General features: G+C 34.7%; 4 protein-coding genes across 6 annotated transcripts; 1 reads left to right on the top strand and 3 right to left on the bottom strand.

Moving 5' to 3' along the window:
- Nucleotides 1-1,248: 1,248 nt before the first annotated feature.
- Nucleotides 1,249-8,634, bottom strand: LOC113741410 (uncharacterized). 3 transcript variants are annotated; one of them, XM_072047634.1, is made up of 6 exons: nucleotides 8,294-8,634; nucleotides 7,906-8,004; nucleotides 7,326-7,392; nucleotides 6,496-6,897; nucleotides 3,670-4,010; nucleotides 1,249-2,026 (listed from the first exon to the last, which is right to left on the bottom strand). In XM_072047634.1, the coding sequence occupies exons 3-6, from the start codon at nucleotides 7,384-7,386 to the stop codon at nucleotides 1,811-1,813; spliced, it is 1,020 nt and encodes a 339-aa protein (XP_071903735.1). In that variant the 5' UTR covers nucleotides 7,387-7,392; nucleotides 7,906-8,004; nucleotides 8,294-8,634; the 3' UTR covers nucleotides 1,249-1,810. The 3 variants fall into 3 exon arrangements, with proteins under 3 accessions (XP_071903735.1, XP_071903736.1, XP_027124733.1); XM_072047635.1 differs by lacking the exon at nucleotides 7,906-8,004 and having other exon boundaries at nucleotides 8,281-8,634; XM_027268932.2 differs by lacking the exon at nucleotides 7,906-8,004 and having other exon boundaries at nucleotides 8,294-8,633.
- A 2,686-nt stretch (nucleotides 8,635-11,320) lies between these two features.
- Nucleotides 11,321-14,898, top strand: LOC113741394 (probable apyrase 7). The gene is made up of 3 exons (XM_027268916.2): nucleotides 11,321-11,494; nucleotides 12,119-12,929; nucleotides 14,137-14,898. The coding sequence occupies exons 2-3, from the start codon at nucleotides 12,260-12,262 to the stop codon at nucleotides 14,649-14,651; spliced, it is 1,185 nt and encodes a 394-aa protein (XP_027124717.2). The 5' UTR covers nucleotides 11,321-11,494; nucleotides 12,119-12,259; the 3' UTR covers nucleotides 14,652-14,898.
- A 303-nt stretch (nucleotides 14,899-15,201) lies between these two features.
- Nucleotides 15,202-22,066, bottom strand: LOC113741349 (uncharacterized). Its single transcript, XM_027268866.2, has 2 exons — nucleotides 21,748-22,066; nucleotides 15,202-15,817 (listed from the first exon to the last, which is right to left on the bottom strand). The coding sequence occupies exons 1-2, from the start codon at nucleotides 21,963-21,965 to the stop codon at nucleotides 15,367-15,369; spliced, it is 669 nt and encodes a 222-aa protein (XP_027124667.1). The 5' UTR covers nucleotides 21,966-22,066; the 3' UTR covers nucleotides 15,202-15,366.
- Nucleotides 22,067-23,457: 1,391 nt separating this feature from the next.
- Nucleotides 23,458-24,758, bottom strand: LOC113740767 (DELLA protein RGL3-like). Its single transcript, XM_027268291.1, has 2 exons — nucleotides 24,383-24,758; nucleotides 23,458-24,338 (listed from the first exon to the last, which is right to left on the bottom strand). Exons 1-2 carry the CDS (start codon nucleotides 24,756-24,758, stop codon nucleotides 23,458-23,460), a joined length of 1,257 nt encoding a protein of 418 aa, XP_027124092.1.
- Nucleotides 24,759-26,937: the final 2,179 nt, after the last annotated feature.

The following is a 26,937-nucleotide window of genomic DNA, read 5'->3' as shown; positions in this document are numbered from 1 at the left end:
TTTGGTACTCTTTGTCTTTTTAAAATTTATTTATTCATTATTTTCTTCTTAATATGCACACAAATAGTGTGTGCCTTGACCTCTAGTTTCAAATTGTTGTGAAAGTGAGGCTACAAAAAATCATTTGATGGAATCATAAATTGCTTTAATTTCTTATTCAACCCTAGTAAGTATTTTAGTTTCATGGATAGTTGTTGATGCAAGAAGTTAGGTAGGTCTTGTAGTTTTGTCAGCCTTGGATTATTTCAACTATTTTGGAGATGATTAAGATTGCAAATTGGCTTGAAAACAAAGCAACATATAGGTCTGGCCAATTTTAACCAGATTTGGATTAAAAGAGTTTAAATTGTTGTAATTCCTAGGTTGAGCTTTGGATGGTTGCTCCAACGACACAACAACCATATTGATCTAGGCTATTCTAACTAGATTTGAATCAAAGCAGTTTAAATTGGTGCAAGTCCATGGTTTTGAGCTTTCAATGATTGCTCAATTTTGTAGCTTTATCTGATCCAGTAAACTAATATTGGCATGATGAAGTTTATGAATTAGGCTAATACAAGTAACCAACTAGGCATTACATACAAACTCAATTCCGTATGTTTCACTGATGATGAGCAAAACATCCAAGACTTTGGTGGGCATTGGTTATACATGGTAATGACGTTTGTATAATTGTTTGCTTAGAAATTGATCTTGAACTCGACCGTGTCTGGCTTCTACTAAAGTTTAAGAAAGACAAGATCGATACAAAAACTATGCAAAGGAAGAATTCATGCAAGATTGCCAGGAGCCACAACAAAGAACCATGCAAGTTTATAATCTGGTAGCGTTTAGGTGGGAAACTTTTACTAATCCTAGGCATATATTTTGCTCGGACAAGTAAATAAAAACACATAGAACTTGTTGGAGCATAGGTTTGCTTTTAAAAAAATAAAGAGAATAAAACTTGGCAGTTCATTTTTACACAGAGAAGATGAAATCATAATATCCACTTAACCCCCCTATAATTTACATAAATATCCGCTTTCCCTCTGAGATTTTTGCATTTATCCACATAATCCGCCTATGATTTTGTACAAGCTGGTTAAGTCATCATTTGATTTAGCATTTAAGGACATTATTGATATTTCAATTAACGATATTATATAAGTTATTTTCTATTAAATTTTCAATTTACATGAAACCACAGGAAAGTGAAGTGAATATTTTAATCCTAGTTTTTAAAACGACTGCTCATCAAGACATTACTTTGGTAACATAAAGTTCACCTAGCTGCGGTTCCTTCATATTCTATGTGGCAAGGGATACTGTCTAAATTAAGTTCCCTTCTGGACCAGCATGCTTATTGCAAAGTAATATTCTCTAATAATCAACAGACACTCCTACAACAGTTTCAAGCAAGAAGAATCTGTACAATCTATATTCAATTGACCACGAACAAAAACATTGCCATTCAATTACCAGATGGATATCGAAGGCAAGATCACGAGGGCGAAAAAATTTAGTCACATGAACATGAGCACGGACCAACTAAATTCCAGCAACCTCCGCAAACATCTCTCAGCTGTGAATCTTCATTCAAGGAATTGCTGTGACTGTTATATGCCAAAAGCTGTGAAGAATTCATGAAGGTATATGATTTTAGCTTCCCATCAAAGTGATAGTCAGCCATAAGCAAGCCGTCCAGATGAGCAAGTCAGACCACCACAAAAAGCAATGGCACTCAACTAACCACCAGTATCATTAACAGTATTAGAGTCGTTTGTAGAGGGAGTCGATAATCCAAATGGAGCTTCAGTTAGCTCATAACTTAGTCCTCGGTAATGGTGGCAGAAGGAAGTAATCTCATAATGAAGCTTGAGAGCGACCAGATGGTAATCACGCCAAGAAACTGGAGGACATTTAATAGTGTACTTAGCGAGCTACTTATTGCCAAGTTATGCGATGTCATCTCAGCTCCCTTGACAGTGTAAGAAAGAGCAGTTACCAGTTGTGCTGCTCTATTGAGTTGGTGTAACCTATAAACCTGAAAAATATAAGTGTGGGTTACTGAAAATGAAAGACTCCTTGGCAATTTTCTTAGCTTTAGAATTGCATCCATCCAACAAATATTTCTTCTATCAAGTGAATCTAAATTTAACAGCCAGCTGCCTAAAAACACAGATTTTTTTTTATCTCAAACCACCCAGCCAGACTAAGAGTTCAAAAAATTCAGAACACCAAAAGCGGATTCTAATATGATTGATAGCAAGGAAAGAGGGGAAAAGTCATAAAAGCATTAAATGACAACAATATTGTTCATGCTTCAATGCTTTACCTTCCAGATATTTAAGCAATCAGACTAAAGATTTATATGCAAGTGTGACGTCATCCTATAGATGTTCTTCTTCTTGCAGTAGTTAAAATCACATCCACATAATAAAAAATTTAAGAATATCTTAAGAAAAAATCACTTATTGAAAAAGGCATTCAGAATTGTGTATACGCTGAGAGCTTAATTTCTAAATGCAAGAATACCAAAAAGTTGAAGCAATAACAACTTTAGAACAATAAATAACTTCTCAAAGTACTCATCTACTGAGTTCGTAGAACATGCAGTTTACAAGTATTTCCTGAGTTGATAATTAAGGAAATTAGAGGAGCAGCTTACCTCTAGTTTAAGGCTCAGACTTATTGCTGCCAAAAATTCCTTACCAGGGTCCCCATGACAAACCTTTTCGTTAACCTTGATTTCTAGAACTTAAAGGAAATGTTTTTCTTTCCATCCTTCTTTCTGCCGAGGATCAAGTAACTCTTCAGCTTTTGTTACACTAGGATTAATAAACTAGACACCCAAACTTCTACAACCAGAAAGCATTGAATGATCAATTTGCTATGCTTTGATAACTAGCAAAATTGAACTTTGAGGATCTCTACTCTCTGACTTTTCTACAAATATCAGAAATTACCTAGAAGTGATTTCATGGTTGTCCTATGACATAGCTTAGACTTTAACTTTGTCAATCACAACATGTGACTAGTGAATGGAATATTATATGTTACCCCTTTTTAAAAAGTATGAATACTTTTGCATGCATATACTCAAATTTACTCGTATCAACAATAGTGATTAACAAAATTTAACAAATAATCATGTGATCAGCTACACTGACATTGTACCATCATGACCTCAAGAACCACACAAGTCATCATAACTTTTATGTTCTCAATTTTATACTCAAACTTACTTGTATCAACAATAGTGATTAACAAAATTTAGCAAAAAATTACGTGAACAGCTACACTGACATTGTACCATCATAATCTCAGGAACCACGCCAGTCATCATAAATTTTATGTTCTCGTTTTCTCTTCTTCTTGGTGGAGAAGACCAGAATTAATCATCAAATTTATTATGTATCAGCACTTATACTCCTATTAATTTTAGTTCTTCAGGTACATTGGCTGGGAATGAAGCCTGACTGAGAACCCAAAATCAACTTCTTTGGCTTCAAAACCCTTCAAGCTATCGGCATGCACTAGCATTTCCAAATAACACACAGGAAGGAATAAAAAGTTACACAAAAGGGAACCTTAGAGAGAGAGAGAGAGAGAGAACAGTAACCCCTAACAGCAGCCAAAAACATATGCAACAAGAAGGAAAACAAAAGAGGTGATAGATGTTCTTACTTGAAATAATATGGGAATTACAGCCCATGAAGGGGACTTAATATATCTTGCATATCGCTCAAATGCAAACTGAACCACAATGCCAACAAGATAGGGAGCAAGAGTGGCAGAAGCTGCAGGGCCCGTCCATGGCCAGACAAAACCCATTGTCACCATGGGAATCAGCAGACTAAGTACCAGAACAGCAACCGAAGAAATTTTGTGTCCCACTTGTGGGTTAAGATTCCTGATATTTGACGGAGACAGTGGTTCAAAAGGTCTCCTTAAATGATCTATCAGAAGAAGAAACACGGCAACTCCAGAGTAAAATATAGCTTCCGTGAAGAACAATATAAGGAAGTCTGCAAAGACAGAACCAGGATTATGGGAAGTAAATGGGTGATTCAGATCATGAAATATCTGTAATGTCAAACAATCAAATTTTCATCAAAGTCAATGTATTCTAATGCATAAAAGTAGACCACCAACACTAGTAAATCAATGTCAAAGTATAAAAGCATATATAAAAAGCACAAGCAACAATACCAAATTCCAAATTGATTTCAATGTATAATAAACAAATACCAAACTCCAAATCAAGTCAATGCATAATAACATAGAAAAGGTACATCAGCAACAGTATCAAAATCAGAATCTAAGTTCAAAAGCCAACAGTAATACTTTTATTCCCCTTAGAAACCCTTGTTTTATCCATATGAGCATGATGATCCACCAGTATAACAGTTAAGAAGACTTCTGTGCACTTAAATTTTTTTATTCCAGCTTTTGTTTCTCCATCAATAAGTAAGAGGAGCATCGATAGAAGGCTACAGAACCGCAAGCTTCAATTTTTGAACAATTTTAGCCCACCTACAAACTATAGTACTTCTCTTTCATCTATTTTCAGCTTCTTCGTATTTGTTATCTTTTTTTCTCAATCATGGTAAATGGGGAAACTCCTGTTTTAGCGCACATGAACCTTCAAATTGAAAATAGGATAAAAAACAAAAACGCCTCCTGTGGTAAACCTAATACACAGAAAAGTCCCCCATGATTTCAAAATATACAACACGACCCCTTATGCTTTGAACTAAATTGTAAAGGTGACAGAATCCGTTAAACTTAACGGAAATGGACGAAATGACCAAAATGCCCTGATATAATTAAGCAAAAGACAACTTAAAAAAATCATTTGTTTTATTCTCTAAATAGAGAGAATTGAGGGTTAAGTGGTAGAATAGGTATATTTGATAAAAATTAGGTATAAAATTTTTTTTTCAGATTCCAATAAGCCATTTCAGTTAAGTTTAACGGATTCCGTCACCTTTACAATTTGGTTCAAAGCATGAGGTGTCGTATTGTATATTTTGAAACTATAGGGGGCTTTTCTGTGTATTAGGCTTACCACAGGGGGTTTTTTTGTTTTTTACCCTTGAAAATATGATGCCTTGCCCTTTAAAACTATATCTCATACGCTACTAAACTTGTCCTCTGTCTGAGTGGTAAATCATATCTTTACCTAGTAACTTTAAGTAAGTTAACAACCAGCACGATATGCAGTCACCACACAGATGCTACCAGGATCTGACCACCACAAAGTATCTGCACTCCAGGCAATACACAACCCTCCTAACGAATACTTATCCCGGACAACAATTACTACCTTCCAAATTATGTTCAAATTTTTTAGAAGTTGACTCCATCAAATTTTCATCTGAATACTATATTTAAAAAAATGTGTTTATGAAGCTCCTCTTGACTAGTTTAACCAACAAAATAGGTAATCAAGCTTAAGTTTGAGTATGCTATAAATGTTCTACGCTATTTGTGTTTGTATATTCATTTAGCAGAATTGTGATCCTTCATTATTTACTCCCACTTAAAATATTTATTACCACAAACGAAATTTATGAGTAATACATTTGCAATATGAAGAATGGTAAGGAATGCCACCTCTTATCAATGTTTATGGATACTCTTATCTTGTACTATTCCAATAACTACTTATAACTAAACTAAACCAGTTGCTACATATCCTCTGTATATGTAAAACTCAAGCAAAAACAAAGCAAAAGTGATTGTTTCAGCTCATTGAATCATTTAAAAAAGATAACAAGCTTAGTATGTTTAAACACGTCATAATGAGCTAAATTGAGGCTCACATACCAACAACTAACAAAAGAAACCGAACAATGAACACAAATACATATGTCCATGTTCCGCCAGGCTCATACAAGACCATTCCAGATAGTAACATGTGAAAAATAAATAAGTGAACTTCTTGGAAGAAAATGATTACTCAGAATAAAAGACATAACGATGTTAAATGAACCATCTAGCAGACGCTAAACTTCCTTCACTGATGCACTTTCTTTCAAATGGTTTTACCAACTTTGGACTTCTAGAACTTGTTTTTTACTTATACCATAGGAAGTCAAGGCCTTTAATAAAATAAACGTCAGCTGACAAAAAGCCTACAGTTGGAAAGCTAACATGCAAAACTACAAAAATTCTAATTTAATTTGAAAAAAGTGATTTTCCTGAAATCCCTAAATGAAATCCATGTAAATCCTCCCATAAAAATTAATTAACCAGAAAAGGCCACAGAAACAGTCACAAAATAAAAATTTTATGAAAAGTGAAACAGATGCTTCCCTATGCCCGTTTTCTCCTCCCATCACAACCCCTCTAAAACTAACAACCAAATGCCCTATTTCAACCACCAACAGTTCCTCCCCTCCTCTGGGGGCAGAATCTTTACATCTGCATGTTTACTTACTAAGGTAGTAGAATAAATACATAAAGGTGATGGACAAAGAAGACCCTTCTAGCATAAATTTCACTGACCTGTTAATAAAGAGTCTTCAAATATAGTTGATAGAATCCTGCGCAAATAAAGAGAGGGAAAGATGAAAGAGGCTACAAGAACCGCAGGACCAGCTAACCACAGAAGGTTGTTTTGTTTCTTCTTGGGGCTGGACACTAGCATTTCATCTTGTACTTTATAAGGACGATTGTAGAATGAGATCAAGCCAGGTTTTCCTCCAGCTCCTTCAGTGTAGATGACCGCACCATTCAAAAAGGCAACATCTTCAACAGCTGAGTGTTCTGCTTCTTTCGCTGAATTGTCCGTTTCCAGCTCACGATTGTCTAAGTGATCCTCAGAGATAGCCAAGGGAACTTGTCGCCTATATGGAAGCTTCTCCTTTAACTCCAGCTTTTCGTGTATGGACCAGCATGACTTGACAACTTAGAATGATCAAAAAAGATACAAAAGTCAATTCAAGAAAGGAAAAAAAAAAAAAAAGAGGACTATACGAATAAAGGAAGTGACTTTTTAACTGTACGACGGCTCATAAGAAAATTTTGACATGCAAATAGTCTGGAGAAAGAAACTTTAACATCTCTGAGAAATGCAGCCTATATGTTCTGTAAGACCCTAGCCAGTAACATGCTAACTTAAAGCAACTACCAAGAGAAGCAAAAGGCTCTAAAATTGCAATAGTTTGCAATAAGCCTTTGCATTTCACCAAGAACCCGAAGAAAAATACTCTTTGTCAACTTCAACAAGGGCTGAACTCTATTATTTGCCAACAAGTTCATGAAAGCTATTACTCAGTTGCATTTCAAAAAGAAGCTCTGGACTTTAGGATGATCTTCATAGGTCAAATGACTACCTAGAGTATTTTTCAGCTGTTCCACATGAAATTGCTGCAAACTAAACAGTCCTCGTCCCATGCAAACCTGGACAATAAAGTAACAAGCATTATATCATTTGATGCATTCTCTCTGCCAAAAACATGCCATGACCTTAAGAAATTAAAGAACCGAACAAGTAACAAATGAATGAACATGCATTAATGAAAGTGCCCCAAAAATCTTTTTTGTCATGAAAGCTATTTTAAACACTAAAAAGTATCACTAGAAGGAAAAAGAATTTGTAGAATTAGGCTTACACATTGCCATATATCTAATGCAAAAGTGTTATGCCAAAGGGAACAATTGGAAAAGGATACTCACTATCAGAATGTACCTTGGAACCCATCCACCAAAATAATAATTAAAAAAAAAACAAGAAAACTGACCAATGTTCAACGATAGAACAAGTTACTAGCAGCCTTATCAGTCTAACGTCATTCCAGCAACAAATGGAGCAGGCAAACTAAGCAGTGCATGTCTTATCTTTATAGCTTGAATGCATTGATATCCAGATTAATCAAAACCGAATTTTTACAACTTACAAAATAAAAAACATACCGATTGCCTGAGTTCCAAATATCAAAGTCGATAGTTTTGCTAGGTGAAAGAACCTATGCCAACAGAACTTTGGTCCAGCAAATTTCAATCCAAATTTATCTAATTTCACAACATTTTAATCCAATTAGAAAAGGACCAAATGACAACAAGCATTGGCCTAAAACAAATAGCTAAATTAAAAAGCCTTGAGCTCTAAACAATCAGGGATTGTTCTTGTTGCTAAAAAAAAAAAAAATCGTTCTTCTCTAGCAATCCAATACAACTTATTCCAATTTAATAAAGGCTAAAACGCACTACATGCAGCCATAGCATAACAAAATAATAAGTACTAAATTACTGACTAGTTGACTAAATTAACCATTGAAAACAAGATACCTATTATGAGTACCTTAGTGGAAGTTCTTCTGGATAGAAAAGGTGAAGGAAGAGATGGGGAAAGATAGGAAATTGACGAACTATTTTTAACTGTCATCGTCCTCCTTTTTCCCCCTTTTACTAGTGAAGCAACTATGAACTACTTAAAAACTGAAAATTTGGCAAAGTGAGGAAAACCCATTTGATTTCAAGGAGATTTAGGGAAGCCCAGATGGAAATTTACGTGACAAGTCGACAAAGCTCAGAAGAACATAGTGAGATTTCTGAGATTTTGAGGTATCAGTTTTGCCTTGCGGACAGCGGAGGGAAGGAAAAGCAAGAGAATGAAAGCGGCTTCTTTTGTATTTTACTCTTGCTTTCTTTTCTTTTTTTTTTTCTTTTTTTTTCTATTTTAAAATTAAATAACTTGCTCAGATTTTTTGTGTGGGTGATGCTAGGGAATTTTGGATAAATCCTTCCATAGAGTATCTTTTTTTGGACTTTTATATAGGACTAACAACCTCTTTATTTTGTTGTAGTTTTATGCTTTATTTTTGGATTAATTATTGATTTTAAACCTCAAATGAGGGACTATTTCCTTTACACATTTTGCTCCTCTTGTACCTAAATCACTGTAATTGCCAATTGTCTTATCAATCAATCAAATATAGGATGATTGGACAATGAATATACGTTTCAAAAGCATAAAGTTTGATTCGTAAAATATGAATGTTTGTTTGCATTAATGCTTTTACATTCTTGTTTGGAAATTAAAAAAAAAGGGTTTCTCTAAATACTTTAGATTAAATAATAAAAATGTCAATTAACTATTTAAGATTGTACCGATTGAAAAAAGCCACCAAACTTAGGACTGTCAATGGGGTTGGGCCAGCCCGAGCTCGGCTCGCTCGGCCCGACAGAAAGCCCGATGAATCCGATCATTTAGTGAGCCGATCTGAGCTTGAACCTAAAAATTAGGCCCGAATTAAATGTGAGCCGAGTTTGGACCTTATTAGGCTCAGACCCGATATAGGTCCGACCCTTTAATTACCTATATATATAATATTTATATTTTGATATTATGTATAATTATGTATCCAAATATATTATTACTAAATACTAAATATATACATAAATTACAAAACACAAAAATACATCTAAAAACTCTTTCATGTGCTTTCTTGAGAGCCAATATTGGTAATGCATAACTAAATCTCTAATTTTTCTTATTGGTTGAGTAAATTTTTGTATTGGCGTAATATTGGTTGATTTTTTTTTGGTCTACAAACACAAAAATCATCAAGCATATTTGGATTTAAATCACAAGATTATAAAAAAAGTTTCAACTTTTAAAGATGTATTGGCTTATGATCGCATGTTTTATTACTATTTTTCATGCATTTTGAATGGATTAAATATAAATATTGTTGAAAAATTTTTGGTTTATATACGTATTAAGAACTATTATTTGTTCATGTTTAGTTTTAATATTATAGTCTTGTAAATGTTAAATTAGTTTTACAACTTAATAGTTATAGTAATTATATTAAGAAAATTAAGGAGTAATAAGTGAGCTTGGGCTAAGCTCGATTAAGGCTCACAACCCGAATATTATGTGAGTTGAGTATGAACTTCACATTTACGAACCCGAAGCCCAAAAATGATTCAAATTAAATGAGTTGAACTTGAACTCATCAAAACCCGACTCATTGGCCCGATTGACAGACCTAACCAAACTTGTAAAAGTGTACATTTTTTTAGTCATTTTACTGAAATATAATTATACGAGTAACATGCTTAAAATTTCGATAATAAAAATATTTCACGACCTTTGACACGCATTGACAAAACATTAAAGACCTTCTCAATTTCTAGACTTTATGAATTTTCTCTAGATTACACCGCTAAAGAATTTTGGTTGAAATCTGGAGAGAATTAGTGAAATTTTGGAAACTCAAAAAGTTTTTAATCCTTTTTTTTAGATACTAAGAAGAATGTGTAGTAGTATAAGTTTCTTATCTATCTTTATATTTTAAATATCTTATACAAAAATTAAATATATTATATAAAAAACATATTTTTTATTTTCTTCCTCAAAATATTATACCTTCAATTTTTTCTTAATACTCTACCCAATGATATCAGCATATTCGGTCTCTAAAAGAAGGAAATAACAAATCAAGATATTCTTCCAATGTGCTTTTACATTTTTATTTGGGAAAATGACATGTTTTATCTTTCACATTTCGCAAAAATATTCTTTTCATCCCTCACTTTTAAAATGAAGCAAATTCATACCTGACATTTAAAAATTAGAGCTATTACATCCCTGAACCTAATTTTCAATCTGAATCAAACCATCCAATAACCCAATAATAAATTTCGAAAATAGAATCGATAGATCATTCGGTCAACTTCATCATATTCACATGACATTTATTAAACCAAAAAAATAAAAATTATAACATAAAAGACCATTCTTTGTCTTGAAATAGTAGAATTTTTTTTTTTGGTAAATCTTTTCATGCACCGTTAGTATATCCGCTTGCGAATCTAGATGTGTATCATAAATATAAAATTTGGTGTTTAAATTTAAATTAAAATGATATGGTGGTACATAAAACCGTCAGTATATACAATGATAATGTAGAAAAGATTAATCTTTCTTTTTTATGTTATAATTTTTTATTTTTTATTTTTAGGTTCATTAATTTTCACATGAATATCAAGTTGAGTTAACCAAGTGATCTACCAATTACACCCCCGAAATTTGTAATCAGGTTGATTGGTGGTTTGATTCAGATTGAAATTTGGGTTCAGGAATGTAATAATTTCAGTTTTTAAATGTCAAGGACGAAATTGGTTCATTTTAAAAGTGAGGGACAAAAAGAATATTTTTGTGAAATGTGAAGGATGAAACCGATCATTTTTTCTTTTTATTTGAATTGTTTATCAATATGTTCTAAAAAGTTCTTGGTTGCTACAAAATTACTAAACAACTTTAGGGTGTTATATAGTGCATCATAAAAGTTTAGGGGCTAACGTAAAATTAAAACTTTATACTATTACAAGAAAGGGAAGAGAGACAACCAGAAACAGGAGAAGACACGCACACAGCCGGACTCTGAGAGTTGAGAGAGTTTCTGAGGAACGCATCAGCACAACAACTTCTCCTAATTTTTGTTTCTCTGAAGAAGCTCTCAAGTCTCATCCCTCCGTCTGTTGTTTCGTCTTTGTAAGCTCTTCTTTTATGAAAGTGGTTTTGTTTTTACTCTTCTCTATTGGTTTTGTTTTTATGAAAGTGGATCAAAGGTGAGTGAAGTTTCCTTTGAATTTCCCATTTTGATCCAAAAAAGGACACAAAAATCAGACGTGGAGTTGGGTTTTGCTTACTTTTGACTTAGCACTTAATTCTTGGGTGAAATTTCTCTTCATGGTTGTTCTTTTCAATTATCACACTGTCATTGGCATCCAAATTGGTGTCAGAAAGAAAGTATTTTTATGATTCCTTCATGTTGGTATTGAAGAAATGGAACCCAAATCGCCATCAAAATCAAAACTTCCGGTCATGGGAGCTAATAAGTATTCTAGAATTCTAAAAGTTGGAGCAACCCTTTTGATGATTCTGAGTTTAGTATTGGTTGGGGTTTTAATATTTAGGCCTAGCATAGTTAATAAAATGTCCCAAAGGGATTCTTATTATACTGTTGTTTTGGATTGTGGAAGTACTGGTACAAGAGTAAATGTGTATAAATGGATGGTTAAAGATGGAGTTAGTTATGGTAATTTACCAGTTTTGTTGGATAGTTATCCTGGAAATTTTGCTAAGAGTGATGGCTGTCGATATCATTGTATGCAGAGTGAACCAGGTTTACATAATTTTGTAGGTAATGCATCTGGAGTGAGGGTGTCATTGGAACCTTTGATTCGATTAGCTGAACAATGGGTACCTTTGGAGAAGCATGGGATTACACCTATTTTTGTCTTGTGTACTGCTGGAATGAGGAGGTTGGCATCTGATGATACTAGGAGAGTTTTGGAAGATGTTGAGGATGTTGTAGAAAACCATGGGTTTTTATATAGGAAAGATTGGATTAGGGTGTTGAGTGGTAACAAAGAGGCTTACTATGGTTGGGTTTCGTTGAACTATAAGATGAGGGTATTTGAGAACTTTTCGAGGTTGCCAACCTTGGGACTTCTTGATTTAGGAGGTTCATCGTTGCAGGTGGTGACAGAAGTGGATGAACTGAGAGAGGATGACCATCATTTAGTATCAAAGATTGGCCTAATGGAACACCAACTTTTAATATACTCATTACCCGCATTTGGCTTGAATGAAGCTTTTGATCGAAGCGTTGTTATGCTAACTCATAGTGAGGCTCTTAGGGAAAGTAGGGATGGCATATTTGAAGTCAGGCATCCTTGTTTGAGTTCCAGTTATCTGCAAAATTTTACTTGCCATGGTTGCTTCGGACTAGAGAGGATGAGTTCAGAAAATGTCACTACTAAGATGGAAGAAAAGGAGCTTAGTTCTTATATCTGGTTGGCTGGGAGCTCAAATTGGGAAAATTGCAAGGAACTTGCAAGGGCAGCTGCTGTTAATTCAAGCAATTCAAAGTTGTCGGAGCTGGAAAATCACTCAAAATGCATTGGCTTGTCTTCTCGAACAGGTCCACTGATCTTAGTTTATCATTGCAATTCTCTTATGAACCTGTTGAAAATCTTTTCTGTGCTTGCATCTCTAGTGTCTTATGCATTCTTTCTTTTAGTCGTTTATATTTTAATTTTCCTGCACTTTTGGGAATCTTCTACTAGTTTGGTATGAATCGTCAACCCCACGATATGGTTGAGAAAGCTTTGGTAAAGTATATCCTCAAAATCTTCTATCTAGAAGCACTCAAACTTTTCTAGATGTTTTGCACTATTAAGCTACCCCATTAGCTTTGTATACAAAGGTGAGGCATATCAGCAATCACGACATTCATGAAATATGTTGTTACCATCAAAAGTAGCTAAGATGCCAGTTATGATGAGATTACATGCAAAATACTTTCGAAGTACCAAGACCTTCCTACTCTTGTAAAAATTTGGGCAGAGGACACAATGAGGAAGCTCTCTAATAAAAAAAACTAATTAAAGAATTTTGCTGATAACTCATGGGGTATGGAAAGAGGTCACCTAAAATGGAAAGGCATTTGCATACCTGGAAGATGTATCACTGATATCATGTGTCTGAAATAAAATGATATGGAAACTATATGTCACGCAATATTTAGACTTGATTAGGTCAGTGTAATCTTATCCAGCCATTATAACCCTGCACCTCTATCTAGGGTGGCAGAAGCGTGAAGGATGTGATTATGTTTTCCCTCATGAAATCTATGTTAACGTTTTAAAGAATCTGGAAATCTTATTTTTGTATTCCTCTTGGGACTTTTGCTTTTGGCTCCTCTTCTTATTTTTTTCATGCACTAATGGTCACAAAAGGCATGAATTAACTGATTGTACAAGTATTGATGGCATCTATATCTTTCTCTCTCTGTTTTCGCTCCTTGTATTTTAGTGGTGTTGTCTTCTGTAGTTGTTAGCAGATGGTAAATTCATATAGTTTTATGGATATTGTACATATATTTCCTGTGTTCAGGTGTGAGGAGACCTGTTTGCAATTAGAAAAATGGATAAATAAAATATCCAAAATTGAACTTCTAGATTCAGTGCGACATAATTATCTTCATCATTTCTACTATTTTGTATTTGAACTTTTTCACGTTGTGGTGAATCCTTGTTCCGGGGTTCTCAATTCTCCCTTTATGAAATGCTTTTCAGTTGAAGCTTGTGCCGAATCTCAGACTTTGATGTCCAACTTTTCTTCTGCAGGTAAGATGATGCTTAACTTAACATCCTATTCTCACTACAACGCGTTGTCTGGTTTCTTTGCAATCTCCAACAGACTGAATTTGAGTGCAAAAGCAAATTTGACGAAGATGTGGGAGACAGGAGAACACATCTGCCCAAGATTATGGGCTGATCAGAGAAGCACCTCTGCACAAGATTGTTTCCATTTGTCTTATATGGCATCACTTTTTGAAGATGCTTTGTGTCTTAGAAATGCAGAGATAACCTTTGGTCCTGGAGATATTTCTTGGACCTTGGGAGCTGCACTCATTGAGGGAGACTACCTGTGGCGTAGCACTTCTGAATCTCAAAAAGGATTTTTAACCCTGAAATGGAATGAGAGGATATCATCCTCTTTTCTTCTGTTTGCATTACTTTCATTTCTTCTTTTAATTGTTCATCATAGTCACATTAAACTGCCTATGCCTAACAGGGGAACTTCCTCCACTAGGGGATGTTTGCCATCTTACTTGGGCCCCAAAAGACAGCCAGCCTAAGTTCTATACTTCTATTTCTGTAAATCATTTTTGGCTGCCGCCTTTCTCATGAGCAAAACATAAAAATACAGTCGTTTCTGTTCTTGTATAAGTTTGTATTAGACTGATTCATTCATTCCTGTAATTGATGAAAATACCACGTCAAAAGGTTGCTTCAAAAGCTAGTAGTAATGTGCTTCTCCATAAATTTGAGAGGACGCTCTCTCTATGCTTGAGCTATTATGAATTAAAATTGAGTTTAATAGTATCCTCAATTATTATTTATGATTACGTTTTGGCAATTTATCCAGGATTACCTTTCTCTAGTATTATTTTGATAAAAAAAATCCTGGAATCTTCCGAAGTATCAAGGACAGATATTCTAATTGTGGCTTGTGAGATAATAGACAACTTGTTCAAGTTGTCAAGTTAAAAGGTTAAGGTTATTTCTGCAGGTGCAAGGCTGGAAATTCACAAGCCACACAAAGGAAGAGTCGAGTAATCATCACTAAAAGGCATGCACTCATTTTCGATTAGAGCTTCACATGCATTTAAGCTCATCAGGATAAAATTGAGTACCAATAAGTACGATACCATTTCTTTAGCCAAGGATAACATTATGTGAGAAATCTCTTGGGGTGTGGATTGTGTATGTACATGGCAAATGTTCCAGCAGCTTGTCTCAGATCTTAAATACAAACATGAAGGGTTATGCTTGATTCGAATTCTTTAGCAGTCAGTATGAAGCCAGCAGGCTTGACTTGCACCCATTTGCTTCAGATCCAGCAACATCAACCCAAACCTCATTCTTACGTCCAATAATTCGGAAAGGACTGTTGTACTGGGCAATTGAGTAAACATATTCGCTGTGGGAAGTTGAATTTGCCCACTGAGATCTGCTCAAACTGATGGCTAATTTCTCGGCTTCTTTGACAATGTTGCTGTCCCTGGCGAATCCTGAGAACTGCCTTACAGCGATACAGTGACTGCTCCAGGAATCAGGTGCAAGATTGAGTTCAGGAAGTGGAAGTGGTGGGCTGGCTTGAAACTTGAGAGGTAGATAGAGTTTCACGAAGTATGCTGATGCATGAAGTGGTCCAGCTCCCGGAACAACGCTTGTCAAGACAGGTGCAGTCATGTAGATCCTAGAGAAGTTCAAGTTTGCCCCTTGAATATACTGAAATAACCTGTGACGCAACAAGAACAGATAATGTGTTGAGAGAAAGAATAATATCAGTTAATTCTAGCAAGACAAATTCTGTCTGCACAATCAGCAAGGGTAGCCGCTATTGCAGTTTTCTTTACTTCATATCAGCTTGCACCTGATACATTAGAACTGGGATGGTTTAATCTGTAATTCACTGCACGCCTACTAGACTAAAAGTTCCTTTCTTATGACGAAAATCCCATTATTAGACTCCTCTAGAGAAGCAGCTATTCTGCATCCAGGCCTTTTCTGTTGGAGAAATTTCTCATGTAGCTTACGGTTTTTATGAATATTTAGGGACAAAATATCCAGTGAATCAAAAAAACAACAATTACTCGTTCATTCTCATGTTAAAGGACTTATTTTAGCGTACTTTAGTAACCAGCAGAGTTAAAGAATAGCAGAATGTTCTTCATGAAGTCCAGTAATGTCTTGCAAGCATAATACAACCAGTATCAACTCTAAATCACCACAACCATACGTGTCAAGACTCCAATGTAAATAACCAGTTTGATCAATTAAGAACACAATCATCAATGACAAAATAAATAACTAATATCCAGAAATGCTACATATACAGTATAGATTAAACCGTTGGAAAAAGAACAATCAGGCAAGGGCAGAGTAATTGCAAACAGTAACACAAAGCATCAGCTTTTCCTCTTTACTTTCCCTTTTACCCTTGGGATGATAGTTAAAAGATTGAAAAGATTGGAAAGGTCTCACTGTCTCAGCAAGGGGTTCCAATAATAAGAAAAGCTGCATGAACATATTAGAAATGTTCAAGAAGTTATTGAACATAACTTCATGTTCTAAGCAAAATGGAAACACAGTCTAAAAATAGGCCGAAAAATGTTCTTGCTACCAAAAAAATATTGAGTAAAAAGTAAGATTGTGGGAAGTTGACCAGGGCAACAGCACATCTGCCGTGTATATTCAGAACCATTACCAGGCAGTTTCAAGCTATTGTTTGTCTCCTATATTTAGCAAGAGTCACCCCATAAGTTGTTGGGTGCTACTGGGTCCTCTCATCCCAAAAGCTAGCTCAAAACGTGAGACTTTTCTTTACACTTAAAACCAAACACCCTACCCTTTTTACAACTCATGTGAGATAAATCCAACAATCTCCCATAACACATTAACCCCATGTTTGATTAGATTGTCAACCATTTTCATTTGAAGGCATACTGAGAAGAGTAGTTGTAACCGTGGTTTCATACCACTTTGTCATGAAAGGGGTACTGGTAGACAGATATCATAATAAATCACAACCTAGGATAAAAATCTCTTTCCCCAAGTACCCATTAATACAGGAATAACCAAATTCACCAAGCAACAATATCAATAGTAATTAAAAAATGCCAAAAAATAAATAAGCACAGAACCAGCAAATTTCTGTGATTATTGTTTAAAAAAGAAATTCAGAATGGTAGAGCCGGTCAAAGGGCTCTTTCTCAGACTATGCCCCAGTGTTTTTGAAACACATGGGGCCAAAATTTTTTTAATTCCATGGCAGCTCGGGGGACTACCTTTTGCGAATGGTCCCTGTATGCGGTAGGAACCAATCAGCAAAACCTTTTACCTTTGTTTTATCTTTTGAATACCTAATACTCTAACTATTTAAAAATCTATGTAACATTATCAAAAAATAAATAAATAATTTAAATTAAGCAACTAATCGTATTGGGGGGGAGGGTTGGGTTGGGTGGTACGGGAGAAGGGAGTGTAAGTAAGAGGTCTCGGGTTCGAGTCCTCCTGCTTACACTAAAAAAAAAAAAAAAAGCAACTAATCGTATTATTTAGGGTTTAGGGTTTAATTTTAAATTGTTCTAACTATGCAACTTTAATTAATAAAAATTTAAATAAATATCATGGACATCTAATTTAAATATAGTATAAAAATAAGATAGTAGTATAAATGTAAAAAGAATTTTTGTAAGCATTGTAGATAATTGTTATACCGAAAAAAAGTAGCAATTAAAAAATGAGTACATAATCTCAGTTGCACCAGTACATATTGATTTTCCTTGCCCTCCACACCGGCAAAAGGACGCCTAAGAAACTTTGCTGCTCCACAACGCCTCAAAACAAGGGCAAAAGACACAGAGGTTGATAAATTAGTTTGTTATCTTCTTCTTGACATATTTTAATTTAATAAATTATGTACTTATTTTTTTATTGCTATTTTTTTAGTATAACAATTATTTACAATACTTACAAAGATTCTTTTTACACTTAGACTACTATTTTATTTCTTATATTGTAATTTAAATTAGATACCCATCATATTTACTTAAATTTAATTAATTAAAGTTGCATAGTTAGAATAATTTATATTTAAACCCTAAATCCTAAATAATACAATTAGTTGCATAATTTAAATTATTTATTTATTTTTTTGATAACATTACACAGTTTTAATTTTTTCAAATAATTAGAATATTAGGCATTCAAGAGGTAAAAAAAAAAAAAAAGTAAACAAGTTTGATTAATTGGTCCCTGTATTTTGCAAAAGATGGCCTTCGAAGAAACTCAAGGGCCATGAAATTTTTTTTAAAAAATTCTGGCTCCTCGTTTTTCAAAAACACAGGGGACATAGTTTGAGAAAAGCCTTTTGACCAACTCTATTATTCTGAATTTTTTTTAACAATAATCAAAGAAATTTGCCTCACCGAACCCTAAGATTTTTATGTGGAAAAACACCAATCATGAAAATTTGTGGGATCTAGTCCAGTTAAAAAATCTCAATTATATCAGTAATAAGTCTATAGATAACAACAACATCAATCAAATGAATCTACTACAAACTAATCTTCGAAAAACTACAACCAGAAAAAAAGCAGTTTGGAAGCGTATCATCAAACAAAAAAGAAATTCAAAATTGGAACCAATAGATAGGTAGACCGTGTTGAGAGGATCACGTAACTAAAATTTCATCCGAATGAGGGTTTGTTTCACCATTTGATCAAGGTTTCCAAATTTCAAGAACTCCATTCTCTCTGGTTTTTTTTTCTCTTCACCTTCACTTTCTCTCACTTTGTTTAAATCACTCACACGACTAATAGTTGAATGATTCTTGTAGCTGTTTCATCAACTATTAATCACCTTCACTTTTCTTCTTTTCTCAAGTCAAATATTGACTGGGACTGCTTAAGTTTGTCTTTGGGCTTGGTTCAGCCTGTTATAATTTACGTCGTCCAGGTCTATGAGAGATTTTACCTCAGTCGGGACTAACTATGACCAAATACTTGGCCAGCCTAGTAGCTGGTCCCAAACCAATAAAAATGCTCCTAATAAGATTGCGGAACCCATTAATTCTGTTCTAAATAAAACCCAAATAAGCTTGTGGGGTTCTTATTTGGCCAATTGGCAATATTACATTGGTCAAAGATCAATTACTGCGCTTGCCAAATAGTTGGTCCACACCATTATAAAATTTCTCTGAAGTAAATGGTTTGATTTGAAAAAAGAAGAAAAGTCAAGTGACTAGACTAGTCACTTGACGAAGTAGCCACAAGAATTATTCAAACATCAACCATGTGACTGATTCAAATGAAGAGAGAAAAAGTGAGTATAAAAAGGAGCTAAAAACAGGAGGGGATTTTTGGAACTTGAAGACCTCGATTGGATGGTGAAACAAAACCTAATCGGAATGAAATTTTAGCCATGTGATCCGCTCAACGAGTTCTACCCATCTATTAGTTCAGATTTTGGATTTTTGGTAACACCTTTCCAAAAGTTAGCGCAAGCAGTGAGGCATTCCCTCACACTTACAAACTAAGACCCACTCCTTCCACAACCAAATTGGATGAACCCAAAACTAGATTGCTGGGCTTGGGGTCCATCGTCATTTGGGTTGAACCAAAAGAAAACTAAAGCCTAAAACTCAAGTTAGTCAATTTTTAACTAGTCTAGAAACAAAACCAATTTCCCTTGAGAAATGTATCTACGGAGAGCACCAGAAATCGATAAAGAGCAAGAAATTCAAACGGGAAAAAAGAGCTAGAGAGAGAAAGGAATACTTGCAACTTTGGGATCAATATCAGATGGCAAAACAAAACACGTTTGAGATGAAGTCACATCCTCTCACCCATCTACTAGGGTTAATTTAAATTTCCACTTTGTTTGACAACATCCTTCCAAACCAAATTCCATTGCAATTGTGGTTTTTGGGAGAGAGTTGCAATAAGTCCACTTTTGTGATGTAGCTGCCACTTGGCTATCCTAGATAGACCTTTGTATTCCCATTATTTTCATAGTGGAGATTCTTTACTAGACCAGGTATTTTTACTTTAAATCTTCGTGTCTTGTGCTTCTTTACTTTTCTTCTTTATTATTAATATTAAAATTGTTACTTGGTCAATTTGACTGATCCCACCTTTTAATTAATACTTGCAGAAAGAGAATTTTGTCCCTTTTTTGTTTATTCTGATACTTGTTGGCTACACTAGTACCTTTTTTTTCAACAAAGTGGTACAAGAGCTAGTTACAACAACTCCACCTGACAATCTGATAGCAAGTTGATGATTGTATCTAACCTAGGGCCCTACGTGTAAAGGGGAGATTGTTGGATTTATCCCACATCGGTCATGGAAAGAATTGTCTCAGTTTATAAATGTGAGGGAAAGTCAGATAAAGAGATAATTGTTTTGGGGCGGGAGTGTCAGATAGCACCCAACAGGTTTACTACAAGGCAAACACCCAGAATAAAGAGATACTTAAAACGTACCTAAGCTTGAGACTTACTGGAGCTACAAACTCATAGGTCTCAATGGCATTAAATTATTGATGCATTCAAGTCTCAAAGTACTCTTCCATTGTTTGAAACAATATTCAACAGACATACTTCTGTGGAGCCTCTAACCACCAGATTTTTTGCAGAGCCTAAATTCAAGAGATCACTTATTTGAGATAGAAAAGTCAACCGAGAAAATCGATAACTCATGAAGATATACAACTTTTTCTGTCAAAAGTTTAGAGTTATTACGGCATTGATCTACATGTTCTCATGCATGTTTTAAGACATGTAAAGCAAATGTTCACACATTTGAAACTAAAACAATCCCTCTTTTGGTGTTCTATAGCTCTATCTCTTAACATACCAAAAATATCTATAAGCTCTCCTCAACTCGTCATCCACAATTGTGGTCTTGGATTTATAAAATCTAAAGTAAAATATTGCTTATACCCAGCATTAAATTCATCAACAAATCATTAGGGAAGAAAACCAACAAAACTAAGATTGTTTCAGTACGTGTACGCACTACGAGTGCATGTTCTCATCTCATCAATTCTACTTCAATTGGAACTATTCTTTCTAAATATAGTCATTGGCAATCAATAGATTTTTTTTTCCCTACACTTGCCTCACCACAGCAGGCATGTTTTCTAGCAATCTCATAGTAGGCTGCATCTTCTTTTTGCTTCATGAGTAAAGTTCAATCCATGGCTAGGAAGGGAGGAGTGAAACTATTCCGAAAATTGCGGAAATTGCTCTGTTTATATGTTCAGAAAAGAAAAGCTTTTTTTTTTCTTTCTTTTCTTTCTTGACGTGAACACTTGCACCAGTTGAAGATTTTCAAGAATATGAAGTCACATACAAATGACAAACTGTATCTAATCACATCGATCACTGCAACAAAATATTTGATCAATCCTGAAGCTAAAACTTTTTACTTATTCACAATTGGGCAGCAAAATCAACAACCTTTTATGGTGGATAACAATCTTAAGCAACAAAAAAGTAGTAAAATATACTTCCGGTACCATAACAGCGAAAACGATTAAAAGTATTCTCTATCAAAGTCAACTGTAACTGCAGCACAAATTTAAAAAGAATTGAGGAAACTAGAAAATGGTGGCAAAATAAATCTAAAAAGATCACATAAAAAGGAAAAAAGAAAAGGGTACCTGTGAAAACCATCTTTTGTGGCTTTCCGAAAGGAGGTTTCTTTGGCAGGTGCACTCATCCAAACAGAGTCCCTGTAAAATCTCACCTCAAAATCTGATTCTGAGTGCACAACCGTGTACTGTGGTGACTCAATTTCCCTGCTTTGAGCTATCAAACATAAATCCACCGCCATTACTGTCAGGATTATGTAAGAAAGGAACAATTTTGGCTTCTCCATCTGTCTCTCTTTCTCTATTCGACGGGCTGAAGACTGAAGGGGGAAGCAGGAGAACACTCCTTTGGGGATATCAATTGAGACATCTTTATTATCGTTAGGGAAAAAAAATAAAATAAAATTGAGACATCTGTCAGTTTATGTGAAAAAATTTTGTTGACTAATTAGTCCTCAATCTATTTTGTCAGTATCAATTTGACCCCTAAAATTTTATTGCTTTAATATAGTCCGTACATTTCTATTGTTGAAAAGATTGGTGCTATTTAAATACCAAACAAATTGCCATGTCTAAATAATTTATGAAACTTGAAAAGGCTTATCGATAAATCCAAAGGAGAATTAATAAATAATATGTGCTGCAATATATAAAAGAGTTACAAGGTACGATTTTAGTCATGAACCGCTAGCTTAGCGTAAGTTTTGAATTAAACAAATACATAAAATTTTGCAAAGATGAGATGTGTGAATAGAAACTACCAATACTTAAGGATCATCTACTTTCTTTTACGAGAAACAATGAATTAAAAAACATACACTGATGAAGTAGAATTATTGGCATATACTTGTCTTTATTTACAATCACAAATCACCCCTCCAATTTTCTGAAATTGCCGAATTGAAGTTGCCTAACTTGACAATACATGAGTTTCCAAACTCCTACAGAATAGTTGATCTGAGGATACAGACATTGAAGAATTCATAACCACGCAGAAATGTGGCTCCAAATCCACAAATGCTACAGTGCTGTTTTTTAAAAACAACCCAAAAAACAGCTAATCCAAACGGAGCCCCATTTTTTGCAGCCTCATAAGGATCCAAAACAGTGCTTTTTCTTATTATTTACATGTTTCCGTTGTAACTCAACCTGGTGCATCTTCGTCCATATTTCACAATATTTGTGACTAGAACAACAATCATATTTGCTTGATATTTAGGCTTCGCCATTAAAGTTGGCCAATCATGTCTAACTAAGCATCCAAGTCAAACTTCATCAAACTTTATGCAACTTTCAGATATCAATACAGCATTTCCCAAACTTGAATCAGAAATAATATGCTTTATATAAAATATTTCAGTTCAACTTGGCATTGTCTAATTATAAATTAGAATGCCTCCCAAGCTAGAATTTGAGGTTGATGAATTGATCTTGTGATCTATTTAGAAACTCTAGATTAGTTCGTTTGATTGGTTCCCCAGGTCACTACATATACGTATCAGCTGTTAATCAACCAAGCTTGAGTAGAGTTCCAGTTGGTTTGATCCGAGCTTCAGGCAAAAAAGCTTAGTTTTCTGACTGCAAAAAAGAGAGAACACGGCAAGAAAATTGCAGACGTAAGTTCCTGAGAACCCACAATCAGCTGGCAAAGATTAGTAATACTTCACAGCTCCTACAACTCTTAATCAGAGGGGAACTCCCACGCAGAAATAGATTGAAATGAGGCTTCGTTTTATCCGAAGATCAGAGATTTCCCATCCATAACAGAAGTACCAGGCCTTAACACTGATCAGATCTTTTAAGTGACAAATTTGCTTGCAATATTGATGTTTGGTTGAGATCTGATTCCACAAAACCGAACTTTTTGAAAAGGAATCTCCAGAAACCTATTCTTTCTTGTCTCAGAGTCCTCTCTATACTTTCAGCTGTGAGAACATTACGAATCATCCCCCACCAGTGAACTTCTTCTACCAGTTTTCTATACAGCATACAAGAATTTGTGGAATCAATTGGCCCGCTGATAAAGAGGAGCTTTTCATTGAAACGTTCCAGGAAAGTTGGTGCCTTTGCATAGACCTCCACTTCCTTGAGCACCAGAAAACATGGCTTGATACTCTTGATCACTGCCATCAAGGCCTCTAAATGATTAGGCCATGCTAACAATGACCAAAGCCGGTATGGCAAGTCAATTGCCACAGCTTCATCAGCCTCTGAATTGAAGAATTCTTCCTTGAGATCCTTGAGGTCTGACACAACTATCTTAAATGAGAAAGGTAAGTTAATGGTTTGAGCAGAAGATGACAAACGTTTGCCCATCTTTTCCATGGTTGCTTCACAGGTTCCAACGTCAGTAATCTTGAGAAGTTCAACAGGGCATTCATGATGGACAGCAAGAGCTTCCATAATCAGTGTCCACTGTGAACCATTATCAATTTCAAAATCCATTAAATGAACCTTCTTAGCTGCTGTCACAGCTTCCAGTATGGATTGACTTGATATGAATTGTGTTTCCAGACAGAATGGGACTTCCTGTTGACATGACATGATCACAGGTTCTAGAAAATTCTTATCCAGCTCCTCAGCCATTGGCAACCATTCTTGACCTTTAAGTTTGTCTGATGAAATTATCCCCAACGCTTGATCAATCTTCTCGTTAAGAGCTTTAGCAAAGTAGTATACAATACAACCTTTTGAACAGAATTACCAGTTTTAGAAGCTAAGACATCGCATATAGTCAGCAATTTTCTGGCACAAACTAACTGTTCATCTTCAACTTTCTCAGCTGCAGCTTGAACTAACAGTGCAAGTTCCAAGTCTTGAGCAACTTTGGAAGATACACCGCATTGGCCTCTAAAGCAACCTTTTCCACTGGAGAGAACATCTGCCTTCTTGGAGTTTAATAGAACCAGCTGTGCTTTCGCTAATTTCATAATCTTATCAGTTAGCAAGGCTTGAGAGCAACAAGAATTATTTGGGGTATCAGGGCTCTCCTCAAGAAGCTTTTGCGGATCCCTCAAACGTTCAACTTTGTACCACATGGCTTCAGAAGTCCTACTGATGTTAGAGAAGGAAATGGGCATTCCATCTCTTCTTCAGAATAACATGAGATTTGCGATGAATAACTGGTTGTTACTACTCAGGAATCCATATCTTCCCAGTCTTGTGGTAAAAAACAAAATTTGGCCTGGGAGAAATTCCTGAAATGATCACAAATTTATAACCTCAAATCTCTCCCCTCCTTTCTTAATAAAAAAGTATAGGAGTACTGTGTTCTCAGCTTAAATTTTAAGAACTGATGGAAACTATGGCTCAAGGTACTGATATCCACTGCTGGACATACAAGTTATACCCAAAAAAGCCATTACATAATGCCGGACAAAGCAATCGCTTAACATGCCACATCTAGCAGTAACCAGAGGATACATATCGTGCCTAGACAAAATCAATTACTTTACTGATAGCAGTTTCTGGTCTGAAAATCCTTGCATGGGATTATATGGGCGACTGGGGAATTGTTTAGTTCCATAGGATCTCCAACTTGGGATTGTTTAATGTTTGCTTTATGGTATCTCGGACAAATTTGTGTGCACCTCAGATTCCAAAATGCCAAAATATATCTCCGACATGAGCTTTTGTTTTCTTCCCCATTTGAGGATATATTAATATTGTACAAAGTGATATGCCTGCAGAAAACTTGAGCATCTTAATACATACTTGGATTCATGTTCATATTCTTTCCTAGTACCTACTTTACAAACACACAAGTCCTGAAAGCAAACTTTACCATATGAACTACATGCCTACACTGAATCTTAGGAATCTCATTATTTTAGCATCTATAATTGGGGATGTGCTCCTAAACTTGAAATGGTTCAAGAGTTTCAGAAACTACAGTATAGGCCTGGAGATGTTGCCGCCTGCAGGAAAAAAAAAAAGGTTCAATAACATCATAGAAATCTTGTTAATCAGTTCTTGAAAAATTGTTAAATAACATGTTGAAATGGGAGAACTGGGATTCTCATTTCATCAGCAGCACAAGTTGAAATGTATGGCAAAAGTCTTGTTAAATTCTTTGGAAGATCGTTGTGAATGATTAAGTCATCCTCTGGTCAAAAGAGTAAGTAACATAACCTATTGCTAAATTGGAAGAATTGCAATTTTAGTCCCCAATATTTGGTCTATATGTCAAACTGGTCCTTAATGTTTAACCTAAAATAAATTTGATCTCCAAAGTTTCTAGTTTTGTTTATAATTTTGGTTATATCTAGGACGATAGAAATTCAATAGTGATTAACAATCAAAATCATTATAAAAAAAAAAAAAAAGCAATCAAAATGAAATGGCCATTAGTTGACAGAATTGACTTTGCACTTGTTGTCCCTAACGTTTCGAATATAGCTCATTATGGTCCTTTAATTTTTGAATAGTGATATTGAGCATTTCAGGATGAAACAAGATACAAACTAGATCAAAATTGAGCTAAAAACATGCAAAAGCAAATTAAAATTCTTTTTGTTCTTTTTTATATTTATTTTATTTATTCATCCCATTATCTTAGACTTACTTTGTTTTACATAGCTGGTCTCATTGGGATAATATGTGCATTTATTGCTTTGCATTATGAATAATTTAATTCATGATGTGTTCTAAAATTTTTCTTTTACTTGTATTGATAATTAAACTCAATTAACTAAGTAACCCATTAAATTATAGGGTATGTATACCATATGTAAATTAGGCTAATCATTATTTCTTGTTCCTAGTTCAATTAGTTATCAATTGAGTTTGAGATGAAGTTGGTAGTTTGTAAAATTATTGAATCATTCAATAAAATTATCAAGATATACAAGTAGTAAAATGAATATTTTAAAACTTCATTATTAGAATGCTAGATTTTAATAAGCGGCAAAGGGAACAAAAAAAAATGAAAGTTTTTCTCTGAAAATTCCTTAAAACGCTTCATATTGGTACTTACATTGGCTAGTTTTTATAATTATAATTACTAGGTACAAGCCTACTACAATTCGAAGCTTACGTCCCTGTGCTAATTTACACTCATCAATTCCATTAATTCTTCCTCTGATCATGTCTCGAATGCAACATACGTAGCTATGTTAATTTTGCGCATAATGAGGCTTTTGTAGAATGACAATGCAAATATGCTTTCTAGTGGCGCAATATAGTTTTTTTTTTAAACTCTCTAATCTTCATTGTCACATAATAATTAATAAAAAAAAGAATTTCTAATTGAAAAAGATA

Source organism: Coffea arabica, chromosome 4e (genome assembly GCF_036785885.1).
Source record: "Coffea arabica cultivar ET-39 chromosome 4e, Coffea Arabica ET-39 HiFi, whole genome shotgun sequence".
Lineage (NCBI taxonomy): Eukaryota > Viridiplantae > Streptophyta > Magnoliopsida > Gentianales > Rubiaceae > Coffea > Coffea arabica.
Note: the sequence above shows the minus strand (reverse complement) of the source record. Positions and strands in the feature narration are given on the sequence as shown.